We start from the raw sequence: 21,057 nt of genomic DNA, 5'->3' as shown, positions 1-21,057 counted from the left end.
AGCACAGCACCACATTGTCCTGAGGGCCACCCCAGCACAGCCACAGCCCAGCCCCAGTGCCTGCTCAGGTTAACTGCTCTGCATTACTAATTCCTTGATGTAGAAATGGTTCTCCAGTCAGGGTCACTTTGCCAACTTAGAGATACTGGTAAGACAATAACAAAACAAAACAAGATAATAAACCAAAAGGGGATCATAGCTACTTAGTTACACTTGGAGAAAAGCAGGGTTCACATATGTTTTTATTGATGCTTTTTATACATTAAATTTGCTCATTTAAAGTCTTTTAGTGTACATCTTATTCCGGAAATTGCTTCGGTATTAGCAGTCTTAAGATATACAGGGACATCCTTCAGGCATGTATTGACAACAAATAGTAACTTATTTTTAAAAAGGATATAAAAAGACTGACATTTGTATGGAAAACTGAATAGGAACAGTTTATTTCACATAGATAGTATTTTAATACAAGACTGAAAAAGGATTCCTTCTCTAGTCCACTGCTGAGTAGTCGAGTGCCATCTCAGCTGAAACTCTACCTGGACTACCTGGATTCAGACATATTCTAAAAATGATTTTATTCTACTTCAGACCCCAAGATTCTTAAGCCAGTTAGGAGCCACTTCAGATCAAACAAGCTGTGCAAAGTTCATGTTGAATTGAAACCAGCTAAATCCCTTTCCCATGTTTCACTTTGGAAAACTAAAAGCTAGAAATCTTGGGCCCTTGTAAGCAGGAGGTGACATAACCATAGATGTCAGAGAAGGTGCTATTGCAGCAGCAGGCTAAGAGGTAAGATCAAACTTCTTGCCTTTTGCCAGAAGTAAAGGATCAACTGTTTGCTTAATCCAGCCTCACTGTAAAGGTTATTGGTCTAACATAAAATTAAGACATATAAAATTATAATCCGTAGTTCTATATTAAATAAATTATAAACATCCCTTTTGAAGTGGATAACTATCTTTGGATTCTATTTCAGTCTCATTTCTACTTCACAATATTGAATGTGTGATGTCGAGGAATGCTAATGGTAGTTAACATACAGAGTGCAATTGTTGGACACAGTATGATGCAGCATTTTCATATTGCTAGGTTCAGTAATGCAGGAGATTTATCTGAGCAAACACTAACAGCTTGCCAGGAAACTGAAGACTAGAGAAGGATTTAAATTTGCAGTTAGCATTTCTGGTACTTGCCTAACTCACAGAGGCAAATGCAAAGCCTAGATAGGTTAAAGGCAGGCTCAGCATGAGTCAGCACCTGTTTGTACTTGACAAGGAGGCACTGTCATTAGAAGAGGTTAAATTATTTCAGTACTGATTGAAAAGAACTACCAGCTCCTCACATCCAACAAGTGAACATCTCCTGTGACTTCCACTATGTTGATCTTTTCAAGTTGTTTAAAACGATGCTTGTACTGCAGAGTGTGAACACCATTAACAGCAACTTTGAACTGGTAGGCATCACAGAAAATAATCAGCTGGAAAGCAAGAAGAGAAACAGCTAAGATTTAACCTCAGGAAAGATGTGAAAAACAATCTGATGTTGTAGTATAGACTTGGGCTAGACATCTTTCTGTTACAAAGAATGTTTCATGCAAAAGCAACATTTAAAAACAAAAATGGGGCATCAATAAAATTAACAGAATCATAGAATAACTTAAATTGCAATGGACCCATAAGGATCATCAAGTTCAACTCAATTTATTTAAATTTACTCTTAGCACAGGTTGAATTTTTGCAACTACTTAAAAAGAAAACAGTTACTAAATAAAGACATATCTCTGGTCTCTATGGTCCCATTTAATTTGAAGTATTTGCAAGACATGAAAAGCAAGAATAGCAGTTTTATTTAAATCTGCATTATTAATAGGACATTTAAGCACCAATGTTAATCCATTTGGCAGATTTTTTCAGTTTGATGCTCTTTCAGTTCATCTTACCTCAAAATACATCCCTGGACTGAAAGGAAAGTTAGCAACTTCCTTTTCTTCTTCTCCCCAGCTGTCATGAAGGTAGGAATTTCTTACAAAAACTTTATTTTTCATTCGGGGATTCAGATGTAAAGCAATGTCCTTTGAGTCACTTGGTCTCAGATTGACTGCAAAGCTGTAAGATATTTTTTAAAGTTTACTGCACCAAGGGTTTACAGACATGACAAGAGCAGTCAAGGCCATTTACCAAGTCCTCAGCCAATATTCAGGCGGTTTGGGAGCCAGGGCTGTGATTCACCTGAAGATCCAAGCAGGCAGCCAGCGAGCATGCAGTCATCTTTGCACAGAAACCTTTGCTGGAGGCAGCAAATGTAGGACATGACCCTGCTAGATCCACTGCATCATTCACAGCTTTCTGTACATGTCTCAGCAAGAAGCTATTGAGCCAAGAGCAGCTCCCATAGTGCACTAGGAAGCAGCATTCTCACAGGAACACACAGAGCTGCCTGCTTCCCCACCCCTCACTCAGGCAATGGAGAGTGGGAGCCTTTCTTTTACCTGAAGATATCATATCCTTTCTGCCAACAAACTGGTTGGACTCTAAGGAAAAGTTTAAGGATTCTCTCCATACATTTAAGACTGCTGGGATGCCATGCATACAAACATTTTGTAGGCAGCAAAGCTCTGCCCAGGCTGAGTGAATACTCTGCCATCTGACATGCCCACCAAACAGGGTTCCTAAAGGGGAGCTCTGGAAAAGGGTGATCAGAGGGAACAGTCATTCAAATTCAAACGAATACTTCAATCTGTGGCAAAGACCTTACTGCATTTGAAGAAAAAAAATATTTCCTCCCCAACCAAATTAGCTCCAGCTATCAGATTGTTGCCCTCTCTTGAGAATTATTCAGTCCAGACAGGAAATATTGTAACACTTCCAAGCTGTGAAGTTCTCTTTTTCACCAAGAAAAAGAAACATCTAAAGCTGTGTGAACTGATCTAAAGACACTGAATAACTTATAAACTCAAAATAAATATATAGTTTAAAAGCATAGACATAAAAAGCAGACAACCTGCATGCTTTAACAGCCAAAAGCCTCTTCATGCATCTGAGCACATTCAGCACTTGAAAGTGCTAATAAACTTTTCAAGCTAAAAGAAGGGAAAGAAATGCTACTCTCTAAGTATTAATTATCCTATTCAATCTGAAGTCAATCCAAACTTTGTGGATAAGATTCCAGACCTTAGATTCCAGTATGAACTCTGAATGCTGTTCAACTGCAGGTAAGAAGCATGCCCTGAGGAAGCAGGAGTGCAATACACACACAAAATGTGAAAACATGCTTCCCATCATTTTCATTTTTCATTAGTTGCTTCATTTTTAGGCATGTTTTTGCAGAGCCAAACCTACCCCTCAGGTAAAGGGCATGCTGAAGCACAGACATTTGCTCAGCTCCATTTTGACTGCATTATGCTCCCCTACTCCCTGAGCTTTATTTCATGTTTGGAAAATGTGTTCTTTGCAACTCTTAGTTCCTAGTTTGCTATCAAAATTATTGCTCATACTCCCCTATCAGCTTTCATGGAGTCACAGAATGCCCTGGGTTGAGAGGGACCTTAAAGCTCATCTCATTCCAACCCGCCTGCCATGAGCAGGGACACTTTTCACCAGACCTGGTTGCTCAGGGCTCCATCCAACCTGGCCTTGAACACTTGCCAGACATGGGACATCCACAATTTCTCTGGAAACCCTATTCCTCTACGTGTCTCACTATCCTCACCGTAATGAATTTCTTCCTCATTTCTAACCTAAACCTACTCTCAGTTGGAAGCCATTCCCCCTTTTCTGTCATGACATGCTCCTCTAAAAAGTCTCTCTCCAGGTTTCTTATAGGCACCCTTTGTGTACTAGAAAGCCACAATTAGGTCTTCTTGAAGCACTTTTATTCCCAGGCTGAACAATCCCAATTCTCTTAGCCTTTCCTCTTTGGAGAGGTGCTCCATCCTTCTTAATCACTCATTTAATCACTTTCATCACTCAGTTATTGTCAATTAGGCACCTTCATGCTTATCCCAAGGAGGTTTGTCAGAGAAATATTGTAACATGCAGCATTTGAGCACACCCGCAACTTGCCTCACTTATGTTGCACCTATTTCTGACACATCCTTACTCCTGGATCTCTTTAGAATAAAAGCTGTCTCTGTACAGTACATCTGCTCACACTTCCTGAACAATGGAAAGCCCTGAACAAACACACAAATTTGTGAGTGACACAGATTTAGTAGGTAAGACACTCAGGTTTTACCTTCACTTTTCACAACGGAGCTGCTCATTCAAGTCCTCTCTAAAGCGGTAATCCTGCTGGTTCCTGAGGAAACTGCACTGTAGTTTCAGGTGATTCCAGATGCTAAGTTGTTAGTGAGTAAGGATATACAAAGGCAATGGAAAGGCCTACTCATTCTCAAGAGCACCTCAGTTAAATAACAGAAAAAAAGCCCATCATTACACATACCTCTTTGGGTTTTTATTCACTTCTCCTTTAATAGCAATTGTGCATCCTGGACGAACTGCAGTATCAAGTTTCCCAACGTAAGGAACACCCTGGAAGTACACCCCCAGTAAAAATCTTGACTGTGACTTACTTTTTTCGATTTTTTTATACAAGCTGAGCTTTACTATGGCATGATGAAATTTTGGCCTACAATTGCAAATCTGCACTTACAGCTAAAGTTATTCCTACAGCATATTGCAGGATCCTAATAGTACAGTGGAGAACTTACACTGAGATAAATACATCAATGTACGGGGTTTTAATTTAGACTTCTACCTTGGGTTCAAAACAAACCTTATTTACAACTACTTCTGCCACTACTAATGGTGGAAGGAGGGGAAGAAGGGGAAAGAAGAAAAAAAAAAAAAAAGCAATTATGAAACTCCCTGTAATAGTTCAAATTCGTATCACATAATTATTCAGACATATACCTGCCTTCTCATCTCTGGAAATATCAGTTTTGCTTTAAAGAGTAAGACTCATGTTAAGGTGTGTTGTTGTCCCATGGTCACATATGTATTAGAAGTAGAATCACTAAGTGTTCTGAGATCCAGGCAGCAGTTCATAATGATAGTGCAAGTATTTTATTCGTCTTTACTTTTTCATTTTTAGCAGTGTTAGGAGTTATTTTTACTCCTTACTTTAGGGAAAAGAAGGGAATGGAGAAGCACTTCACTTTTATGTTTTTGCTGAAGTCCACCACTTGCAAATTACAATATTGTGTGTTACTTGGTTTAGAAAAAAAGACTGGAGAAGGCAGGCTGCCAAGTGACAAAGCATCTAAAATTATGGCACTCACTGCAACTTCACTTTCTCCACAAATTCTATGTGTATATATTCCTGGCTTCAGCCCCTTTTCAGTTTGAGTGCAGTCCTTGCTCCAGGGTGGATACAGTTCACCTGCACAGGTTTTTGCAAAAAGATGAGCACTCACTCCATCTACACTCCATGTTAGCTGAGTACAAGTTCCACCCCTGAGGTGCAATACTTGCATCCAGCTACCTGAAGTGCACACAGAGATCTGTCAGCAAGAGGAAGATGTGGCAGACAGGTTCCACACATGTTAACATAATATGACTGCAGAATACTTTTGCTTTGCAGGTATTCCCTAAGGCAGAGGAAAAAAGTATGCCTATTTGAAAAAAAAAGTGACCTGGTCCGTTAAAACTTCACATACTTCACTTTAAATTTGTTTATGGTTGTGGATGCTGTGTTTATCTTTTGGGTTTTCTAAATGATTTAACGATAGTCTCATTTGTACCTTGCAGCAGAGCATTACCCTCTACAAAACCTCACCGATGATCTTCCTGCAGTTGATTGTCAATTCCTTTCTTCTTGTCTTTTGTGCATGTCTTTTCATAAATAACTGAAGCATTTTTGATTGTTTTTTATTCTACATTTGCCACAAATCTACAGGAAACACTTACCAATTGTGAACCATTTGGCATTTCCCCCTACAAGAGAAGAAAACAACATTATCTAGCTTATCAGACAACAGGGAGATTCATTCAACCTTTTACAAACATACGTACATTTTCTGTGCTTATCTTTGTTACTCCTAGAGATGATGGCTGAGAGCCTTGCAAAGACTGCAGAAAGAGAGATATTTAGGTGTCATTGCTAACGTCATATAACTTTAGCATAAAGTTGGTTTAGAACAATGTAAGGATCATCATGCTTTGGATGGTGAACTGTTAAGATGGAAATCTAGGGCTATGTTAATGAAAAAGTTAGCGAAACCCTTACAAACTACAGAAAAGTTCTGATGATTTCTGAAGATCACCTCATTACAATTTCAATCTTTATTTAACAGTCAGAGCACTGTCAAACCCTCAGGATCAGAGGGTACCCATAGACTTTTCCTCATAGTGTAGCAAGTCCATACAGCAGGGTTCTTGGGATTCTAAGCAGCGCTCTACATCACTGTCCCTTCTCACGGGAAGGACAGATGAGCAACATGGCCATGGCAGAGACAGTTCCAGCTTAGCCCTAGCAGATTGTGTCTTCAGGTTGGTTATTTCAATACAAACTTACAACTTCCTCCTCAGAAAAGTGTATTAGAAGCAAAGATTAAAAGGAAAGAATCGCCTTTCTCCATTCCTTTCTTCCACAAAGCATACAGCATCAGCCGGCACAGATTAAACTAAGCGTATGTTTTGTGCTTGGGTCAGAAACCAACCTACAGCACCTGCTTGCCCTCAAGCTCTTCTTGGAGTCAAGTCCTCCAAGATTAGGATGCAGACAGCTTTTGCAGGAATATTATTCTGGCAACATGCCCAAGGCCAAGTGATGGGACCCATGAAGATCTGTTTACTGTCTTTGCAAATGATCTTTAAACGCAGCAGACCTATGTTTAAAGCTTAGACTTCATTATGCTCAGCTTTGCCTTCTACTAAAACAATTATTAGTCTGCTGACCTGAGTTAGACCTGGTATTTGGCAGCAAGAGTCAAAAGCTTCACCCACAATGTAGTGAAGATTGTGCTGAAGAGACCCAGAGTATCTCACAGGAGGAGGTAGGCTATCTTAGTGAATGGCAGAAAAGGGAAAAGACGTTCACCTTCTCAGTCTCCCTGGAATTTATCACCTTCAGTTTCTGTTCTAAAAATCTAACTCTTTCAGAACAAAAGGATCTTCTCCACAGGGAAAAATTCCCTGTTAGTTTACTATCAGCAGCAGAGCTGGCAGCTGAGAGGAGGCACAGCACAGCCTTCACTTCAAATTTAGTGCAGTTTGGTCCACTACAAAGTCTGAGAAAGAATACTTCTTCTCATTCCCATAAATGTACACTTCTGACTTCAGTCAACAAATCAGTCAGAAAAAACAGGGCTATGTGCACAAGGAGCTCCAGCTGTGGCCAACGTTGGCATTTCAAAGCCAAGCAACAAGTTACAGCCGTGGCTACACTTGTCTCTCAGAAGCACTGAATACTCAAGAGTTTATTCTGAAGACCCTGCAATATTTGGAAAGTCTAATCCACTTGTAGACTAACTATCCAACCAATTCTTATACTATTTGCCCTGTTAACTTTATAAGCTGTAAACTTTTGTCACATTCTTGCCCCTAAACTGCAATACTGAAACAGGAAGACACAAATCCTCATGAGAGTCACACGCTGAAATGTGGGGAAACCAAAATCTTCTTACTAATGTTGGACTGTGTAGCTGCTTCTCCTTCCTTTTCACCATAAATCCCACTATGCAGCTTAGCAGGACAGAGGAAATGAATCAAACAAGTCAGCTATCTATACATCTTACCTTAGAAACAAACTCTATGGTTTTGATCTGCACTTTGCCATATATTCCAAGAGTATCTATTTTTTCAAGGCTAATTCTGTGGTTGTAGAGCAGCAAGTGCTTTTTGTTTACAGTCACCTAAAGAGATGGGAAACCAAACAGAAAAACTGTATTAAATATGCATTCCACCAGCCATGTATCAAACTGTATGCACACATCTGGTTTACACTGGTTTGGTACAGAAACAATTTGGTACAAAACACTCCTAGGAGTGTCCTAGAAATATCAGATCAACTAAGTTCAGCTCATCCATGATTCAGTCTCTCTCTCCATCACTATGAGGGAGATTCATTTATCTACACTAAAATTTGCACTTCACACCTTTGTTTCTAACACCTGATCATTTATCAGCGTGGTACTATCAATACAACAGAATATATTATTGCAGTCTAACAGAGCAAGATAAATACACCTCACATGTCCCCTCCAGGAGGATTGTCCTGTACTAGCCACAGAACAGGTTTATCCCAAGATTAGCCCTTTGAACATACACAGGGAAGGGTGGAGTAGCCATTAGCTGTGGCAGGAAGTTCCTTGCCTACTCATCCAATTTGGAGGGAAGCAATACAAAATTAAAGGTCTGATTTAATTAGCACCTCTTTAAAGAAATGCTCTAAACTTTTTTGTAGTTAGACTATACCTAGGTAACAGAGACACCTAGACCTCCAATATTTATTTCAATTATACAAAATACCTCTACTTTATTGGCCAGAAAATGGCTGCAGATAAAGAATCAACCCAGACTCACCTGGAATTTATCCTTTAAAATCATGATGACAATCTCAAATGACTTTCCTTTTGCAAAGGGCATCTCATAAGTGATCTCCTCCCAGCCCCACTTCTCCCTCTCCAATGTGTTGCAAACAATGCAGCCAGACCTTTTGAAGCGGGGGTTGAAATGGAATGCCACATCAGCTCGAGGCTTTATGCTGCTGCCACACTGTAAATCCACCTGGAACCTAATCACAAAAATAAGACAAACCACATTCAGCTCAGTCTCTCAAGAACTCACCTAAAGGTTTGGTTCATTGTGTTTTACTGTGGAGCCTCAGAACAGGCAGACACAATGAATGTCACTGGATAAGAAAAAACCCTCAAAGAAACATTTGTCCTCCTCTCTTTCTACATAGATGTGAAAAGTTCTCCCATGATCTACTTGCAGTGAATATAAATATTTCAATTTATTTAATGGTTATCATTCATATCATGTAAACTCCTCACTTACTGTGTTCATCACCTTCCCTCCCATCACCTTCAGCAGAACATATCAAATGAACCTTGGATAAGGTCAGGGAACAGAACTCCCTTACTGGGCACAAGCACTAGTCCATGCCTCCCTATGCCAGTTTAACTTAACTCCTACATACAACACATTCAGTTACCAATTTTGCTAGTGTCAGATTACCCTTTAAGCCTGCATTCAATCTGATATTATCAAAAGGATTTAGATCAAGCCTTTGTGTGCGATCCTAAGAAGGATCCCTGGAAACACTTCAACCTTTACAGTCTTGCTCACATGGTGACACTGCAAAACATGACAACATAGCCTCTACCTGTCTGCATCATCAGGAACAGTCCCATGAATCACAATCAGCTCTCCAGGAACAAGGCCACCATGTATTGTCCCAACATATGGAATGATCTAGAAGAGGGAAGAACAAAAAAAGAAGGAAAAAATATTCCAATACCATTTTGTGATGGAGGCAAGAAACCCCAAACCAGTTTAAAAATTAGTATTCTAATTCTTAATTATATGATGCTCTACAACATTAGAAGAAACACAACTACCTTTTAATATAAAAGAACACACAACAGGAAGGGAAAACCTGGCATATTTTCCCCTATGAAAACCAAGATCTTCAGATAAAACTAAAATTTCCATCCTCCATTCTTAGCTCTCAAATGAAGAGTTATAATATTTTATTGCCTCACTATTCATAAAGCATAAAGAGGATTCACTTCAAAGTAGGTCATTCCCAAGAGTTGACTATTATCAGCCCCTTGCTGGTACCAGAAGGCAACTTCCACAACTCCTCTGACCCCAGACTACAGGAGCTGCCTTTTTGCTTGTTCTTGCTCCATTAGGGAAAACAGTGATAGGAAGAGACTGTCACAGAGCGTCTTCTTAGTAAAACCTACACAAACACAACAAAATACCTCATCCTAATGAGCTAAGAACTGCAAAATGCACTAAAACAGCCCTGTCCAGGAGTCTCAGATTTTAAGGTGCCTACAGTATGCAGTCTGGCTCAAAGCCTCACTATGTCTTCTTCCTTGTCAATAGCTGGAGAAGGTAACATATGGATGTTACACTGAACTGAAATGGCAGCATGGTGAGAGTTGATAAGCCATAGGGAGGGATGTGTCATTTAGGATAAAAGCCCCAAACACCCCAGCACAGCTCACTGGCAAAGACTCAGATGTGCTCACAGAAGCCCTACCCTGATCATCCAGCATTTCCAAAAGGGATGGGAAGCACCTTAACATTAAACTGTGAAAGTTCCCAGGTGCCTGGCCCAAGAGCAAAGCAGTAAGTCTACATCTCATCACATGTGTGATGTGCCCCAGATTAAAAACGGAACTAAATGGTAGAAAATGTTGCATTTGCTCTGGTTAACCAAAAGGAAATTCTGCCAAGGATGGTTTTGGTAGTTTAAAAGATTTTAGGATACTCCTGAAATGAAGTATCAATTGCAAACAAGAGTTCCAGTAATTTAACAACAAAAATAACAAACACTGTGTAGCTGCTTCTGTAATACTACTCTTGAATGGAATATTGGACCATAAACAACAAGTTGAGATTTTTATTTTTAAAATATATAGATCATTGCATGAAACAGGCAGATATGATAAGGATATGTGTTTGTTGACACAAGTTTTTGTTAATCTGTGAGGAAAAAGGAACAACAACAACAGAAATTGTCTAAATCCAGAGTGTTGATCATTTCTGCCAGTAGATACACATCCTCTTCTGCCTGTTCTCCACTTTCCTTCTCAGCTACCCACTCACTGCATAAAACCTAATTCAGAGTCATCTTCTGCATCAGGGAAAAAAATAGGATTTGCTTCTCAAGCAAATTGGCAGGTTTTTTAAGTTTCATCATGTTTATTGGCTTTAGCATGTGCCGTAGAGGAGGACCAAAATGAGAAATTAAGTGTTAAAAGTGAAAGAAAAGTGAAATCCCTTTGCTTACTAGTAGTGGCTTGGTTCCTTAAAATATAAGCTGCATACCAGAAGATAATTTTTATTCAAACAATAATGATAAAAAATTAAAAGTGTATCTTGATTGCTCTCATTCTTACACTCTGCTCCTGAGGGGCAGTAGCTCTACTGCAATAAAGTAGTAAGTTACTGGTTTATTCTCCAAAGACAAACCAAGGAAGCACACACAGGTCAGGGATACTGGTACTTGACCACTTTAGTGAAGCAAAGTTCTATACTCATGAAATGGAACTATGGCAAAAGCACTTCTTTATATTCAAAAGGATGCATTCATTTAAAAGAAAAGGTGGCCCATCAACTCTTCAGAAGCTCAGATGTGGAACCCACAAGACCATAATAGAGAATTTTCTGGGTGTAATACTACTGACTTAAAGGGACTTTGTCATCACAGAATGTGCCTGTAATTTCCTCATGTCTCAAGATGCTGTTCTACTTTTTCCTCATTTATTAAGAATAGTGCTTGTCACATGAAATGATCAACCATCATCTTGCCTTTCTTCCAGATCTCCAAAATGCTGCTCTAAACCCAACTGGTCAACATAAACTGAGTTTGAGAGGTCTCAAAGATGATGTTCTTCCTAAAAGAAAATGCCAATTTTCATAAAACAAGAGCAGAATTATGATCTTACAGAGGAAAGGACTGCGACAAAAGCTTTTATCCAGCATGCTGGATATCAGACAGCTGCCCCACCAGATGGGACATGACATCATTTCTTGTCAGATGGGTGGAGTAAAGGGCATAAAGGAGCAAAGCAGATTTTCTGCATGCTTGAGAACAGTACAGTAAGGAAAAAATACATCTCAGACTCAAACCTATAGTAAAGTTATGAAGTTTTGCTGCTAATGGAACAATGTACTGAAACAATGACATTTTCATAGCCTACCCTGCTACAGAAGGGCTGAGGTTGGAAGACACCTCTGGTCTCTCTAACGAAATGCCTTGCTCAAAGCAAGGTCAGACAGAGCAGGTTGCTCACTGCCTTGTCTGGAGGCTGCCCAAAGTCATCTGGCACAATCTTTCCCAACTCTGCCTCCACATTCCAATCCCAAATACTCATTCTTTTTCCCACAAGAGACTCTTGACCCCTAAGCTCTAGTTGAATTCTCCTGCTAGGTCTTTTCAGCCATCATACTGGTCAGTCCACCCAATTTTGCTCTTAGTCTCTCTCTGACACTACTCATTTGTCCTAAACATCCCCTAGTTCTTCTCTTCACACCTCCTCTCCCACCAAGATCTCCATCTACCAACTTCCATCCTCCCTTCTCCTTCTGCACTTCAGTCCTTCCACCTTCTAGTTAATCATACAGCTTTCCTTCCTCTTCCAGATGGGTTTTTGTGAAGGACGTTGAAATTGTTCCCCCCTCATCCCTAACTCTATTCACTCTGCAAGCAGTGACCATACACTGGGAATAAACAATCAGATTCTCTGAGGGCCCAAGAGTGTGACAGTGCAAAGCTGAAACAGATTAGGAAGTGTGCAGGCCTGTGCTACTGCACGTTCCCCATAAATACTTCACACATTTTAGTACTTGCAAAGGGGTCTAGCACAGAATGGTAAAAATACTGTTTCCTGCAGGTTCAAATAAACAACCTTTTTTAAGACACAAGAGAAAGCACAGCTTCACGTCACCCCTTCAGGGTAAGCCAAAGTCAGGTTGCTATCACAAACCATGAGAATGCTAGAACTTGTCAGAGAAAGTTTTCAGACTCTGAGCTAGGCAAACAAAATTCTGTCAAATCCAGTCTTTGCAATTGCTGAATCACATCAGCTCAAGTCTTCTGTAGAAAACAGAATTTATTATGAATTAAAATATGAACTATGAAAAAAGATTCCAAGTTCAGTTGTTCAGACTGAAGTTACAGGCACCACAAAAAAAACATTCCATGAGAGCTGCCAAGCACCACCCATATTTACAGAGAATAAGAAGTGAAAACACTTTCACTTTCCAGCATATTCTGCAAAAATGCCAGACATCTACATAAACTGTACATGAAACAGGATTATCCTCCAAGGCTGACAGAACATCCGTCCTCTTTTGGAAGTCCTGTCCATTTGTTTACAGCACAATTTCTAAACACCATCAGCTCTTCGTGTCACCTGTGACATTCTCCCTCAAAAACCTGAGTGATGCAGAGCTCTCAGCAGCATCCCTCACTGTGCACAACAGTGCTGTTGATATAAAACAGCAAAGTCCCCCCTCCCAGGGGACACATTGTTGAAATGCCAGAGGAGTTACCGGGTTACTGATTGTCTTCTGTGATGTATCCAAGGGCAGTTCACTTATTTCTTTCTGTGGCGTATCCAAGGTCAGTTTATGCATTTCCTCCTGTGGTGCACCTAAGGATGTCATCTTCCCTCCTCCAGCTGAAGTTTGTCAGTTCTGTGTGGCCACTGCTGGAGCGTATGTAAAGAACTCACTGATCAGGCAACACTAAAGGAGTGATCCCTTCAAAAAAAAATCCAAAAACTTTAAGTTAAAGAGAAACAAGGTGACACAACATGAAGTGAAACCCTCAGTACCTCCAAGGTAAAGAGCACAAGAATGATGCAAACATCTTTCCAGTACATCTGCTGGAGTTGTGAAATATGAAATTAAAAGGCTTGCATAGAGTACGGAGATGCCCCACTGGTAAACAGTGTCAGCAGCAGTGTGCTATCCCCAGATTTCCCATGGCAGTCAAGCCTTAGCAGGTGACCTTGCCTTTTCCACCTTCATCTTACATAAAGTTAAGAAATAATAGGCAAAAACAAGAGAAACAGAAGGTCTTTTATATTTCTTCCTCCAACATGTACACTCCCAGAACTCCACAAGTAATAACAGGAGTTTGTAAAACTATAATTAAGTGCACATCATTAATAAGAAATAAAGTTTGTGAGTATACTCAGCTACACTGCAACTTCTTTAGCAAATCCTTTAACAAAGTCTCCAAAATTCAGGGCCCAATTGAAACTACAAAGTGTTATTTCTGGCATATTCTGGAAAGAGGTAGCATGTAAGCTATGTGGTGATGACAAGCAGACAGGGAAGAAGTCAAAGGTGAGGGTTCTAGCCACATTATTGTGTGACAACAGCAAGCAATGTTACGAAGAAGGAAAAAAAAATAACCAACCAAACAAAAAAACCCCAAAAAAATAAAACCACAGAAAAAAACTCCAAAACAACACAAAACCAAAACTCCAAGGTCTGTGGCTTGTTCCACAGGGATTAATCTTCTGCAATGATTAAACAATAGAGTGGTCCATTTTGCAACACCTGACTTAACTTGTTGGAGATTTGGACCAGATGGATATTACCTCACCCACTTAAGACCAGTATCTAGAATACAGTTCAGAGAGCATAACGTACTTTAATTAAACACTGCAAAACTAATTTGCCCTTTGACCTTCTCAACACATACTACCATAAATTCGCTTTTACCTGTGCAGGCAAATTTTATCAATTTCATTTTTAAAAGAAGAAAATGAAGACCAAATCGAACAATAATTTTGCCTTTATGGTTGTATGGTCCAACAGCAGACCCTACGAAAATGAAGCCTACAACCCAGCAGCCTGCTATGTGAACTTCCTGTGCCTGCAACAGCAATCTAGATCCTGCTAGGAGAGGATCCTGGCACAGGATCTTGGCAGGGCAGGTGGCACTATGACAAAGTGATGAGTTGGGGGTTTTCTTGTTTGCCTATTACTATTTTATTGACAAGGTCGCAATAATGAAGGAAAGCTGCAATTCAGGCTCTGTTTGTCAAAAGCAGGACACGCAACTGCAAAGCTCTCCTGTATCCTTCTGCCAGAGCAACCACTACCAGGGTACGTGTACACCAAAGCTGCAACGCGGCAAGTTAAGGTTCCCTGGCTGCCCTGTTATCTCACATATTCCAAGGGGCTGGAAGTATCTCCCACAGACAAACATGAAACCATAGAGACCAAAAAAAATAATAATAAGCCGCTATTATGCTTCCCACTGTGACACAGAGAAAATGCGTCCTTCACGAGTTACCTTCACGACGGTAACTCCGGCCAGCCCTTACAATTAAAGCGAGATTTTGTACCAGTGCGAACAAGGCTTCTACAAAGAGAATTACCGAGATGCTTTCTGGATATCTGCAAGCAATTAAAGTACAAAACACTGGCGATGCCCCCTCGTCCCCCGCTATAAACCCAAGACTCCCGAACACTGGAAGGACACAGGACCAAGCAACCGCGGTCACTTCAGCTTTACAGCGAACCGAGGCAGTCCCGGCTTCCCATAGCCCCGCCGGGAGCAGCCCCTCTCCCCGACACGCACAGGGGCGGGCAGGGGGAGTGCCCCTGCATTCTCCGCTCCGTCTCTTACCTGCAGGAGGCACCGCGGCGATCAGCAGCGCCCGCTCACCCGCGGGACGCGCCCGCCCGCCGCCTGCCGCCATCGCCGCCGCTCCCGGCCCCGCGCCCGCCCCGGCCCTCACCGCCGTGACGTCACCGCGGCGCCGCCCGCGCGGGGACTGCGGCGCGTGCCCGGCGCGGCCTGCTGGCCCCGGTGCGCGCAGGCGCCTCCCCCTGCGGCCGGCGGGGCTGGGCTGAGGCGGCCTGCTATGGAGGCCAGGCTTGAACTTTGTGATCTACGTTGCGCTCCCTTCCCTGCGAACCGTTCGCTTCCTATGTGTGTTGTGCTTCCTCTGGACGCCCCGTGTTACAGCGCAGCCCCATCTCCTCACGAGGCACATCTCACACCGAGTCACAGAATTGTTAGGTCCTTTCCAACCCTCTGGTGACCAAGTCCCCCCTCCCTGCGAAGACAGGGTCACCTCGAGCAGGTGACGCAAGAATGCGGCCAGATAGATTTTGAAGGTCTCCAGACAGGGAGGCTCCACGACCTCCCTGGGCAGCCTATTCCCAGTGCTCTGCCATCCTCTCTCTACATAAAGAAGTTCTCCCTTATATTCCTGAGTTTTAGTTTATGGCCGTTTCTCCTCACCCTATCACTAGGCATCACTGAAAAGAGTTTGGAACCATCCTCTTGAACTCACCTTTGAGATCTATGCATTAATGAGATCCCCTCTCAGCCTTCCCTTCTCCAGTCTAAGCAGGCCCAGCTCTCACGGTCTCTCCTCCTAAGAGATACTCCAGACACCAAATCATCTTTGTGGCTTCCACTGGACCCTCTCCAGGAGCTCCTTGTCTTGTACTGAGGAGCCCAGAGCTGGACACAGTGCTCCAGATGCGGCCTCTGTAGGGTGGAGTAGAGGGGCAGAACACAGTCCCTCAGCCTGCTGGCCCACACTCTTCCCACGGCACCCCAGGTTACCATTGGCCCTCTTGGCTGCAAGGACACTGCCAACTCGTGGTCAGCCTTCAACCACCAACATGCCCAGGTCCTTCTCTGCCAAGCTGCTCTCTAGTAGATCAGCCCTCAGCCTGTGCTGGTACTTGGGATTATCCTTCCCAGGTGCAGGAACCTGCACTGGCCCTTGTTGAACCTCATAAGGTTTCTCTCCGCTCGACTCTCCAGGCTCTCCAATGGCCCACGATGACTGTGGTCATTTCTGTGACCATCTTCATGTCACCAGACCCAAACACAGTTTCAAAGCTCACACTGGGTCATTGGCTGCCACAGAACCTTTGTGTTTCTGAAAACGTGGAAATCTTATACCCAACCCAATCTTTAAAACCACCTGCCCCAAGGCTGCACTTTCCATCCTCCTGTTCCCTTGCAGGCCCCACTAAGAGTGATTTTGGCAGTATTGGTAAGGTAAGCAGGAAGGCCGATGAAGTCCCTTGCAGTTTCACAGCTCATGATGTGTAACAACAGTCTGCTCAGAGAAGCACTACTTCAGGTTCCCCTGTTAATATGCTGGATGGGGAAAAGATGAGCACAAAAATAAAGAGTGCAATATAAAAGGCTCACAAGCTTAAATCACCATCTCCTATTCAATTAAAGGCATTCAGTATTCCTCTACCTTGCAAAAAGCAGTGTATGTGGCTGTAGAGAATTTAGAATAGCATTCAGCCACTTATCACAAAGACCACTAGAGTATCTTAGCTAGATAATATCCAGTCTTTTATTCCACAATTAACCAACACAAAAGCCCCATCTCAAATCATCTATCTACTTGCTAGAGTTCTGCTGATAGCTGTAGGACTGCTGCTTTAATGGGTACCTCAGCTTAGCTAAATAAGATTGGAAGGATTCATTCACAGAAAGGTACAATAACACTTCTTTTGAAGAGAATTGCAGAAATGAGGTACTCAGATAAAAGAGCAGCAGAGCAAATTGCCTGGGGAAAGGTACCTTAGAATCATGAATGGTTGTGAGAGAGGACTGACAACTATTGTGTGTAGTCAGGTGCTAGCAAAAAGCTTGCTATTCAACTGTTCTACATAATTCCACAGTGGAATTCCACAGCGGGAATTATTCCACAGCACTACTTAAAAAGAAAACAAATAAAAGGTCTGAACTACCACTTAGTTTTTCTTTGAAGCTATTTTTCTAGGCACTCTAGTTGAAAAAGTAAAACACTTTAATAAAACCAGACTGACATAAATACATGAAATACACTCAATTGTCAGTATTAGACTGCAACCTCAAAGTAGGTTTGAAAGTTCAGGCCAAACAGCAAAGACAGAAAATATGCTGAAAGGTTGGAATAAAAAAATATGATGCAGACAGGAAGAGCAATAGGTGGAAATGTTTCTAGAACCACGGAAAATAAAGTTTTACTACTTTACTACTTCTTGCTCAGGGCTCTTCTACTTTTGGGAAGAAACAAACCAGAGGAAATAAAGTGATTTGAGTTATGCACCAGTTCATTACTGAAGCAGAACAGCTGCTTGATTCATGTGATTTTAGGCTGAGTCATAGGCAGTTTATGAAATTTGCAGGGAAGCCCCTATTCCAGCTCCCAAACCTGATGCAGGGTTGACAATGAGTCAGTTGGGTTACAGCTTCAGCAGCTTTGTGCTAGCTACAGTGCTGTTGCTTTGTTCATAGACTGTCAGTCTTCTGCTGATTTCTTGTGACTGCTATTTTTAGCACCATTTACTAATGGCAGTCTTGGCAGCAAATAACAAAGTCTTCCCTTATTTCCACAGTCCAAGTCCTAATTCAGGCTTTTTCTTCCAAATTTGATGTGCACTCAACCATTGCTGGGACTGTGTGTAATCCTGTCAGCAGAGATTTCTCATGTTCTGGCAGAATTTTGCTTGCTGGAAAAACAGAAATGCTTTGTCAAAACAGATGCAGCCAATTTCAGCTGAAGTTAATATAGCAGCTATTCTTGGCCATAAGGCCTTTAACTGAGGACCCTGTTACCCCTAAGAAATTTTACCTGCCTCTCCTGTCCTTGATTCCAAGCCTGTAACCTGCGTCTCTCAGGATAGCAAGCCATGGTCCCAAAGTCAAGGTGAAAACATACATAGTCACACTTACTTACTTGGCCTGGTATTTTATGCACAGTTCAATTATAAAATTTCATCAATAATGGAATTCCCTAGACTTGACATAAATTAACATTAGTCTCCATTAAGAAACCTGCCCATGGGAGTTACTCTTGACTAATTTTTTTTATATTGTTGTTGTATATAATAACTAATTTTCCCTAGTTTATACAGTACTACAGGTCACAGGGGTAAAGCCTCTAGCACATTGGACTGTTCAGCAGACATTTTGTGCTTAAGGACTTCATATGATCTCAAAAGACTGACATTGTTGTGTCTTCTGTAGTTTTAGTGGAGTTGTTTGTACATTACAGCATTTTCTGATGGAAATTATTCCCCTAGCTTCTTTGAAAAGCTTTAGACTCAAGGAGGACATAAGTTACCACCTCTTGGTACACCAACATTAAAATTTCAGTTGACAGCCCAGCTGGTTCAGTTTTTACTTATCTATGAATTAATCAGTGGCCTTCCATAACTCTTCCTTGACATGTCACTATTTGGCTTCAGCGATCATTCAGATTTTCCAGGTTTCAGTTTAAAGTTGCAAATCACACGAAACAAAAAGTAATGGTTTTTTAAATGGGCTTACAGATTCAAAAGCTTAAAATGCGACAGCTGCTTCAGGAACTACCAAGTATTCTATTTTTTTGTTGCAATGCCTGCTTTTTAAAGCAAAACACTGAAGAGAAGCATAAGAGCAAACAAGCTACAGAATAGATATGCAGGCCAAAGGATAAAGAAGATACCAAGTCACTGGACCTTTTGAAAACCAATTACAGGCCATATAACCCTTAAAACATACTCACCCCTTCTCTCTTAAATCAGTGACACGACACTCCAGGTTTCCTGAAAGTCAGGATCACGCCTTCATTTGCATTGCAATAGCTAGGAGAGCAAACCTGTGCTGTGCTTGCCCTGTCTGCACACCCAGCACATCCCCATCCCCGGGCACTTGTGCCACAGTCTGCACAGTGATTCAATCCCTGCCTACCTAGGGACATAAAAACTAGGAAATATCACATATCTGTGCCAAAGGAAAGACTGTGTGATGTTCTTCAAACTAGGGACCGTGACCAAGCCCAAGATCCCTAGAACTTCACCTTCACACCTTCATTATCCTCCTTGCAGTTGCTCCTGGATATCCCTGGTGGGTCTCTGCAGTTATAGATGAGCTCACCTGCCCTCAGCTCTGCTGCATTTTCAAGGGAGACGTGCGAGGGTGTAGTATCACCTCTCACCACGAGATGGTAGCTGTTTCCTGATGGTTAGAGACGATCAGGCTTTTAAAAGACCTTTGAGATAGTGAACTTCTCTGCTTCAGAGAAAGCAGAGGCAAAAGTAAATAAGGACCAAAAAAACCACCCACTGGTTGCAGGATTGTGAATGAAGTAGGGGAAGCTCACATATATTGGGTGCAAAGACAAAAATAAATTCTCAGCTTAGACTCAAGATATTTTTACTACTGTAAGGATTTGTGTGCCCCTTTCTTATCATAGCTCTTTCCATCAAAGAACTTTTTAGTTATGTAAATTTTTTTTTTATGTCATCAACAATATGAAACTTCAGGGTTTGGGATTTTTTTTGAGACAAAAAACATTCCCAAATTAAATATTGGGGGGGGTAATTTTGAAACAAACTCATAATAAAAAAGAATAATTTCACATTCATGTGTAAATTTGTGTATCCATTCCTTGCTGTACATAGATACACAGAACACATTTATTATCCAAGTTACTTGCGCTGATCTTTCTCATTTAAGAATCTCGGGCAACTCTCATTACCGCAATAACAAATATACATTTCCTCAAATGACCTGCCTTTGAACTCAAGAATCACTGTTTTACAGAGGCAAAATACAGAGATCAAGCTAGTAAGTATGCCCAGCTGTTAATTGCCCCTCTGCCCCTAACAGAGGGTACAGCAACCCTTTCCCAAGGCTGTCTACTTCTCTTTGCCATTAGTTTCTTGTAAGATGGAGTCAGTCCCAGTCCTTGGCCAAAATACAGGCAAATACTACTGACTGCACCTCTCAAAGTAAGTTCTTTTAGTGCTGCTGATATTCAGCCTGTTCAACCCGTAGATCCATACCTTCCCTATCCACTTAAGGCCAACTCACCATAGACATGGAATCAAGACTAGCTGAATTCAGACTAGGAAAAACACTTTTCTGTCAGAAAAAAAAAGAGGCAACAAGCTCACATCCTCATTTAATGGTGCTCTGCCCTTCTGTCCAAAACTGAACCAAAATTTAAAATTTATAAGATATATTGAAAGTAATTATGAATAACTAATTGCTTTGCCTTCATGGACAGAAGAACATGATCTGCTGCAAAAATTACACAAGTAGGCTGCTCTTTAAGTTATTATAAATGCCATGCACTTCCTTTGACCTTGTTTAAACAATTCTTCTGTCTGACAAATAATTTCCAGCCATGTCTGGCCACAAGTCAAGAGTGCTACCCCAGCTTAAAGAATCATAACGCAGAATTTACATTTCTTTCCTCTTGCTAACAGCTTGACCTGGAACTGTGGGAGGCCTTTTGAGACAGTGAAAAATATGTAGTCTGTTGCACAAAGCACTGCCCAGGCCAAGCTGCAGATCTCCATTTTTCAGTACTGGTTCAGGAATAACCTTAACTTGTAC

At 41.4% G+C, this 21,057-nt stretch overlaps 1 protein-coding gene across 2 annotated transcripts; it reads right to left on the bottom strand.

Annotated features, from left to right (window-relative positions):
* Positions 1 to 224: 224 nt before the first annotated feature.
* LGALS8 (galectin 8) lies at positions 225 to 15,432 on the bottom strand. 2 transcript variants are annotated; one of them, XM_036379474.1, is made up of 10 exons: positions 15,334 to 15,432; positions 13,239 to 13,448; positions 9,331 to 9,419; positions 8,526 to 8,736; positions 7,739 to 7,855; positions 6,015 to 6,071; positions 5,910 to 5,936; positions 4,444 to 4,532; positions 1,943 to 2,108; positions 225 to 1,480 (listed from the first exon to the last, which is right to left on the bottom strand). In XM_036379474.1, the coding sequence occupies exons 2-10, from the start codon at positions 13,350 to 13,352 to the stop codon at positions 1,331 to 1,333; spliced, it is 1,020 nt and encodes a 339-aa protein (XP_036235367.1). In that variant the 5' UTR covers positions 13,353 to 13,448; positions 15,334 to 15,432; the 3' UTR covers positions 225 to 1,330. The 2 variants fall into 2 exon arrangements, with proteins under 2 accessions (XP_036235367.1, XP_036235368.1); XM_036379475.1 differs by lacking the exon at positions 6,015 to 6,071.
* Positions 15,433 to 21,057: the final 5,625 nt, after the last annotated feature.

This window comes from Molothrus ater, chromosome 3, assembly GCF_012460135.2.
Source record: "Molothrus ater isolate BHLD 08-10-18 breed brown headed cowbird chromosome 3, BPBGC_Mater_1.1, whole genome shotgun sequence".
Classification (NCBI taxonomy): Eukaryota; Metazoa; Chordata; class Aves; order Passeriformes; family Icteridae; genus Molothrus; species Molothrus ater.
The sequence above is the reverse complement of the archived record's forward strand: the minus strand, read 5'-3'. Positions and strand labels throughout refer to the sequence as shown.

What these genes read in the sequence shown, in the direction of transcription:
- LGALS8 (XM_036379474.1), bottom strand. Translation starts at nt 13,352, where the DNA reads ATGACATCCTTAGGTGCACCACAGGAGGAAATGCATAAACTGACCTTG. An exon ending in AGAAGACAATCAGTAACCCG is followed by an intron (nt 9,420 to 13,238) that starts GTAACTCCTCTG and finishes TCCCTCTTCTAG; the next exon opens with ATCATTCCATATGTTGGGAC. An exon ending in TTTTAAAGGATAAATTCCAG is followed by an intron (nt 7,856 to 8,525) that starts GTGAGTCTGGGT and finishes CCATCTCTTTAG; the next exon opens with GTGACTGTAAACAAAAAGCA.